Genomic DNA, 7,137 nt, shown 5'->3' on the forward strand with positions numbered 1-7,137 from the left:
CGAAACAAACGCCGTACGTAAACAGACGCGAAGCGACGTCACGCCGTTTACGCGGTGACGTAGGCGCTGGCCCCGCCCACTCACGCTCAGTCTTTCACCGCGCAGCTCCTGGCTAGAAATGGCGGCTCTTTTGGAATCCCTCCTTTCGAAAAAAACGGAACATAATAGGGTCTTGGACTGGTTAAAGGATTTCGAGGTCGGTCTTAAATGATAAACGGTCTCATGTGTGATACTTTGTACGTGGGCTCACCCAGTTGTTGACGTGTTTAATCAGATGACAATGCTTCCAACTCTTTGTAAACAAAACTTTTAGCTGCAGAGCTAGCGGGCTAGGTTAGCTCCAGCTTGGGAGGGATGGACTCTGCAGCAACTGCTGCGTTGCCAACTTCCCTTAGTGATAAAATGTCCTTAAAATTTGTCGCAACTAAACCTTAGGTGGTTTTTGATTTTATCATTATCGTATTCGGCATCGTGTATTTGTTGCTCAGTACCTAGTTAGCGTGGGTCCAAGGCTTTGTCATCATTAACATCTATTTAAGCAGGCGAAAATTGCTGTGAATGCTGTACACAATTCATTCTTTCTTGTGTATTTTGAACAGGGCTGCAGCAGCTTGACATTGAGCGAACCTGAGGTGACAGTCTACAAACACGAATTTGTCCCCTTTCTTGTGAACTTCCTGAGGGAACAGAGCAGCCAAACACTAGCCCATGGACCGGCCACGCCAGCCAAAACCCCCAGACCCCCTGCACAGACCCATGGCTTCACTGACAGGAGAACCTGCAGGCCGACTGTCAGCGGAGCAGGTACCAGAAGTACCAGCCGAGTCCAGCTGTTTTCCTCCACCTCCTCTGTGTCAGCTGGAACAGAGTTAGATACTTCTGGTCAGGCTGGTGTCCACAGCCTTAGTGGGGTCAACGCTTTCAACAGTCCCTCCTTCACGACAGCGTGGAGCCCTGCCTCCAGATCCGCAGGATCTGAGCGCCGGTCTGGCCAGAGGTTCAGTCTGGGGGACTACGTCGTGTCTCCTCCTGACCTCCAGCCAAGTCCCAGCTTTCAGTTACAGAGGGGTCGCAGGAGAGGTGCCGGCAACCTACCGACGGGGGGTCCAGGAAGAGGAGGACGTGGAGGACATCACGGTGACGAGAACGGAGGGAGGAGGTCAAGTAGAGGTGGTGGGGGGTACAGTAGAATAAGTGAGCAGGTTTCGCCTCCATCTGTCGGACAGCTCAATTTGAGCAACTTGGAGGACTTCCCTCCTGTTGGCTCATCACCCATTTCACCAGCGTAAGCTACAGTTTCCTGTCGAGCTAAAACTAACACACCATCATTTTTGCACTGAGATTTGGCTAACATGAACATTGCTTCAGGGCATCCATTCCGTCTCGAAGGATAAACCCAACGCCGGTCAGTGGAGAGCGGCCACATTCCAAAACAAAGACCTGCTTCACATCCACTCCATTCAGCAACCCATCTACTCCCCCATCTGTGGAGGTACCGGTGATGGGGAGCGGTAGGCTGAGCCTACATGAAGAGAGAGAGCTGCTCAAGAGAGAAAAGTATGCTCATTTTAACAGTTGGTACTTCACATATAGTGTTATTAAAAAACAGCCGGTTTGTAAGAATCCCACTGTTTGTGGTTTGTTTTTTAGGACAAAGCGTGCCCAACAGGTGAGCTCTCCTTTATCACCCTCTCCGGACCCGTGCACCCCCACAAAATCAGGTGTGACAATGGGAACCAAAGTCACTCCAGATGTGCAGACACCCTGTCCTGAACCGTCAAAAGTCACTTTCTCTTCTGAACTGGACCTGCTGGCTGAGCTGTACTGTACCTGCATTTCTGGCAAGTGGCCGCTAGATGGAGTGCACGTGCTGAAACAACTTACTAATGGAAAAATTCGAATTAACATATGCAAAATCAGAAAATACTTCATTAAGTAATTATTGTTGATGCAATTTCTTAAAAATATTAATTAATCCCCCCCAAGCTTTTTGTATTCAAAATCAATTGATCCCCTGTCTTCTCAAATCTTACAGAAAATCTTGTTCCAAATATTTTTCTGGAGCTTTTCTTTGTGATGCAGCTGCTAACATCAAGGTCTACTCACACTCATGATGACAACAAACAGGAACGTCAATGTGCGGCAAATTCAGGTTTGAAAGTACTTTTAAGTAGTGCTCACATTAGAAAATGTTTGCATTCAAATCATTTGTGACCCTCATCCCCACCTTTCCTCCAGATGTTCTTGAGAGGTGTTACCTGAGACAAGTACACAACTGTGTGTATTTTGCAGTAAAGGTTCTTAAAAGTCAATTTCAGTGAGTTCTTTTTTGCACCCTTTCCAAGTTACATTGTCCCTGTCCTGAGCTGTGGGTGTAACCGTCTGTTTCTTTCAGGTTAATTTCTCATTTGGACAAGTGCACCCTGCGTCTGCTGGCTGAAAATGAGAGGGTAGCGTCTTTCTCTCCGGAGCTCAGGGATTATTTGTCTCAAGCCCAGGACAAAAGCACAGCCAAGGTAAATATAAACCTCAGCAGGTGAAGACACCTGATATATTAAAATTAGCATGTTATCACTTTGGCTTAGTTAGGGTGATTTTAACTGTCTATGTGCAACTTGTTGAGCTTTAATGGCTTCATTCTGTTCCAGCTCTCTCCATCTGTCTCCACTTTCATCCACTCAGTCCCATTCGAGCCTGCTACTGACAATCGCACCAACTTCAACAGTGACAGGGCTTTCCACACCTTCAAAAAACAAAGGTATCTTTTTCTGCAATCATTTCTAGTGATTTCGTGCAATCTGATAAACCCCCCCGTATCGGATAAACAGCAGCCGGGCTCAACGACTTCACTCCGAGAGCTGTTGCGTAGAACTCTGAAACATATGTTTTGACACTTTTTATCCTCAGAGATATATTTTATGAGGTGTTGCGAGAATGGGAGGACTTTCACAAGGAGCCAAGCTGGAGCTTTGATGCTGCTCTCAGCAGTAAGATAAGGCAAGGCCAGGCTAAAGCTGCTTTTCATATGCAATGGGCTGCACATTTGGCTGGGTAAATGTCACCATTTCTTATTCTTTTCTCAGAGGAATGATGAGTCAGCTGACCTCTGCGGGGAACCATTCTCATTTTGCCCGGCTCTTCCTGAAGCAGCTTGTTCAGGTAGCGTGAGGCATCTTAGCCTTCATAGCAGAATCTAAATGGAAGTGCAGCAGCATCACACCATTACTTGATCTGACTTTCAGATGTGTAAAGGCCCCCGTGTAAACAGCTCCCCTGGAGATGCTCCTGACGCCGACCTGCTCGGCATGCTGGGAGCTGACAGTTTGGGGCGTTTGAAACGTCTCGAGGAGCGTCTCATTCAGCCGTACGGAGTCATCGGCCCCTGCCCGCCTCCGTCCTTTCCTGGTCACCAGGAGTTCTTCAGGGACTTCATACAGGCAGCCAGCTGGTAAGAAAACACAACTCAGACGTGTCAGAAATGTCGACGCCTGGCAGTGACATGCTGACGTTAGATCTACTCAGAGTTTTTTTTCTCAAATCTTTCTTTCAGCTGCCAGTTGAACCAGCACTTGCAAGACAGCCTGTGTCAACAGCTCCTCCAGCTGGACGAGGTGTCCATCCAAAGTCCCCCTGCTTCCTCGGGGAAGGAAGAGGAGGAGGAGGAGGATGGGGACATGGAGCAGCAGGTTCGCCATCACAGATCCGATGATTCATCTGAATTTATTTTGTGGAAAAATGGACACGTCATCATTTTCACCCCCGCCTCTCCGTCTTACCTTGGCAGGATGAGAAGCAGAGGTTCGCCTCGGTGCTGCTCCTCGCACGTCTCCTGGCAAAGTTCCTGGGATTCATTTCCTTTCTTCCATACCGAACATCGGAGACGCCATCCGGAGAGCTACAAGAGGCTGCGATCGCCCTGCGCAGCAAGGTCAAGAAGAACCGACTGGGATCATGCACGGATGTTGACCGGCTTGCCTTGTGTTTAAACACCCTCTCCATCCTGCAGAGCGTCCAGGTGCTGGACGTGGGCGCTTTGCTGCTTCACAGCGTGCAGAGGAGGCGCACCATCCTGACCGTGCCCTGGCTGGTGGAGTTCCTGTCCATGTTGGACGGGGTCGGTCCTCTGCTGCCCTGCTACAAAACTGCATTAGGCACCTTGCTGCTCCTGTACAGGTATGTCATCCATTTTGATAATTATCTGTTTTTATAAGTTGATTTCTTGTGCTTTTCAGAGGTTTAACATATTTGATGTGACGTGTAGGAGGATGCTTCTTGGCAGAGGTGGAGAAATGTGCTACTTAAACAAGCTGCTGATGGTGTCGGTGTTGGGATGGCTGTTTCAGGTGGGCTTCTGTCTGCAGTGCAGCTAACAGATCCAAGTTGTTTGCCAAAAGCAATTAATCCAGACACTGAATCCAAATAGATTCCTGTGGTCCCAGAGGACATTTTCTTTACCAACACCATGGAAGCGGCCGAGCTGGAGGACGGCAAGATGACGGCAACGGGGCTTGTAAGTGAAATATCAGTGTGAGTTGTAATTTAGTCTCCTAAAATGACCTCTGCTGGGTGTTTGATTAGTTTTTCTTCTCCTTTTCCTTAGGACTGCATTGCTTTGGTAGATCAACAGCTTCTCTACACCTGTTGTCCTTTTCTCTGTGAGTGGAGCCTGGATTCAACCTTTACCCAGCTCTGTGCTTGGGGACGAGCAGAACACCAATGTTCAAAGTAATCGTCTCTTTCATACGAATGCAGGCGAGTTCCGTAAGCTCCTGGCTGCGTTTGTGTCTGGAAGCACGGCCAAGAGCGGAGGCATCATCCGGAAGATCACCCCCACCTCCGCTGAGCTCAGGGACGCGTCGACTCCCAACCGGTCCCAGCAGAAACTGGAGGTGAGTCCGCAGCGGTGGTGGCGAAGGCCAGCGTGGAGCCGGCTGGCTGACTCTGCTGTGTGTGGTGACAGGTGGACCTGGAGCAGGCCTTCTTCCACAACCAGCCGCCGTCCCTGCGCAGAACTGTGGAGTTCGTGGCTGAGAGGGTCGGATCCAACGCTGTCAAGCACATGAAGTGAGTGACACGGAGCCACGGTGGCGTAAATGTCTCCTCGGGTGCAGCTGTCATTCATTTTCTCTCGCGTGTGTCACCAGGGCCACGTTAGTGAACGAGCTGGTGGGGCGAGGGGAGAAGATGCTGAGAGACGGGCTGGAGTCGGCCACCTCAAACCCTTCCAAACTGAACGAGAGCATCTGTGCTCAGCTGTGTGTGGAGGGGCTGGAGGCCCTGGACAGAGCCAGCAGGTACGCTCTGAAAACCCAAAAAGGTTCCAGTCACGTCTCCTGATGTGCTGTTTTCTGTCGACTTTTGCAGATTCTGCAGTGAGAAAAGCCCCCGGGCCATTCGGATTCTGCTTCCCGATGAGACCTCCTCCGCTGTGAGTCCTGCGAAAACCCCATCACGTGTGTCGCTTCACCGCCGTTTAGACTCTCGCCTCCTCCGCAGGTGCTGATCACATCTGAAAACATCACCAAACGTCTTGCAACAGAGAAAGCCTACAGCTGGCTCATGGCCAACATCACGGGTAGACGTCGCCTGCACGCTCTGCTCTCTTCTGCTCCGATTGCTTCCATCTGTCTGTTGCATCTTTTTTATTTGAGTGTTCTGTGCGCGTGTCCCCACCCCAGCCCTCATTAGACGAGAGTGGAAGAGCAGGTACGATCGTGTGATGAAGGAGGTGGGGGGCCCACCGGCTTTGGACCTCTGTGACGTGGTGAGAGAGGAGAGGGTGACCACTCCCAAGAGAAAACAAGGAAGCCAGAGGGCGGCGTCCTGTCCCCCAGACTGTCCCCACACTGCTCCTCTGCCCTCTGACGTCTTCATCGAGCTGAAGGTTTGCAGCTTTGTTGCTACAATGCGGCCTCAGCTTCTCGCCGAGGCTAAGGGGGACGCTGTCACCTCGTTGTGCAGGAGATGCTGAGCGTTGCGGTCGGCCCGAGGACTGAAGAGGAGCTTCCGGCGGCCTGTCAGGTTGAGGCGCTGCTGCAGAGACTGAGGGACACGCTCGTCTGCAGGAAGGTAGAGAAGACGGGTCCTCATCAGCTGATAACCTTCTGCTGTCCACGCTGTTCTCCACTCGCTCCTCTGTTTGTCTCTTTGCTCAGTTCTCCACTGTGGTGTCCGAGCAGATGCTGCTGAGCTCCACTGTCTTACTGGCCTGCAAACTGGGTAAGAGCACCAGCAGAGTTTGCCTGTGATGGTGCAACGCCTGGCTGCTTAGAACTTCTCGTGTCTGTCCAGTGTCGGCCGAGCTGCCGCTGGCGTCCGCGTTGGAGCGAGGCGATGGAGTCGTTGCGGGACCCGGTTCTGGGTCGGAGGTTCCTGTCAGAGCTCTACTGGTGCAGCTGGTGGAGCTGTGGGAAAAGGACTGCTGTTCTTCTGCCCCGCTCCACCTCCTCTTCACTCCTCTCACCGTCACAGCGGTCCTGAACGCCAGTGACACTGAGGTAATGTTCTCCCAAACTTCTTTACTTTTCGGCCCGTTGTTCCGCTGTAATGCTTCCCTTTGGTCCTTTTTAGTGGAATAACTACCTGTTCCTGGTGAGGAAACTAGTGGACCGAGGAGTCGTGGGCGAAGACGCCGTCGTCTCCCACTGGAGGACGTTGACAAACTCGGCTTTGCCAGAGGTGAGGGTGAGGGTCCGGGCTGGCGCCTGCAGTGAACCGTCAGTCTCACGCATTTTGTTCTGCTTTCAGAAGCTGATAAAACCCTTCCAGCTGCAGGCTCAGAGGGCCGCAGCTCCTCTGGCTGAGCTGCAGAGCCGCATGGATGTGCTGCAAGTCTCTCCGCAGACGGTAGAGGGCGCTACGTGACAGCAATCGCCGCCGCATCTTCACGCCAAAATCCAGCTCGTCCACATCTGAACGCTTGCTGTTGTCCTCCTTAAACGCATATTTAAGCCACGATTTGCAGATGGAAGTTAATTCTACCAACTAATTCTTGGGTTTTTTTGTTTTTTACTGGAGCACTTTGACACGCTGCCTTGCTATTTTCATTAATGCAGGACTGCGTTTGTGATTATTTGTTCACGTTGAACGCGATTTTGTAGCCCCCCCCCCCCCCCCCCCCCCCCGCGCTGCTTTTAA

At 51.3% G+C, this 7,137-nt stretch overlaps 1 protein-coding gene across 1 annotated transcript; it reads left to right on the top strand.

Moving 5' to 3' along the window:
* The first annotated feature begins 77 nt into the window (after positions 1–77).
* Positions 78–7,113, top strand: cdan1 (codanin 1). Its single transcript, XM_011615172.2, has 28 exons — positions 78–196; positions 600–1,285; positions 1,369–1,557; positions 1,651–1,841; positions 2,036–2,152; positions 2,239–2,317; positions 2,396–2,516; positions 2,649–2,758; positions 2,908–2,997; positions 3,084–3,159; positions 3,243–3,448; positions 3,551–3,686; positions 3,785–3,928; positions 4,007–4,173; positions 4,262–4,343; positions 4,424–4,510; positions 4,601–4,655; positions 4,753–4,889; positions 4,961–5,064; positions 5,145–5,294; positions 5,365–5,428; positions 5,497–5,575; positions 5,679–5,884; positions 5,962–6,069; positions 6,156–6,219; positions 6,292–6,497; positions 6,571–6,678; positions 6,748–7,113. The coding sequence occupies exons 1-28, from the start codon at positions 119–121 to the stop codon at positions 6,862–6,864; spliced, it is 3,957 nt and encodes a 1,318-aa protein (XP_011613474.2). The 5' UTR covers positions 78–118; the 3' UTR covers positions 6,865–7,113.
* Positions 7,114–7,137: the final 24 nt, after the last annotated feature.

Source organism: Takifugu rubripes, chromosome 2 (genome assembly GCF_901000725.2).
Source record: "Takifugu rubripes chromosome 2, fTakRub1.2, whole genome shotgun sequence".
Taxonomy (NCBI): domain Eukaryota; kingdom Metazoa; phylum Chordata; class Actinopteri; order Tetraodontiformes; family Tetraodontidae; genus Takifugu; species Takifugu rubripes.

What these genes read in the sequence shown, in the direction of transcription:
- cdan1 (XM_011615172.2), top strand. Translation starts at nt 119, where the DNA reads ATGGCGGCTCTTTTGGAATCCCTCCTTTCGAAAAAAACGGAACATAAT. An exon ending in TCAATGTGCGGCAAATTCAG is followed by an intron (nt 2,153 to 2,238) that starts GTTTGAAAGTAC and finishes CCTTTCCTCCAG; the next exon opens with ATGTTCTTGAGAGGTGTTAC. An exon ending in GCTCTCAGCAGTAAGATAAG is followed by an intron (nt 2,998 to 3,083) that starts GCAAGGCCAGGC and finishes TTCTTTTCTCAG; the next exon opens with AGGAATGATGAGTCAGCTGA.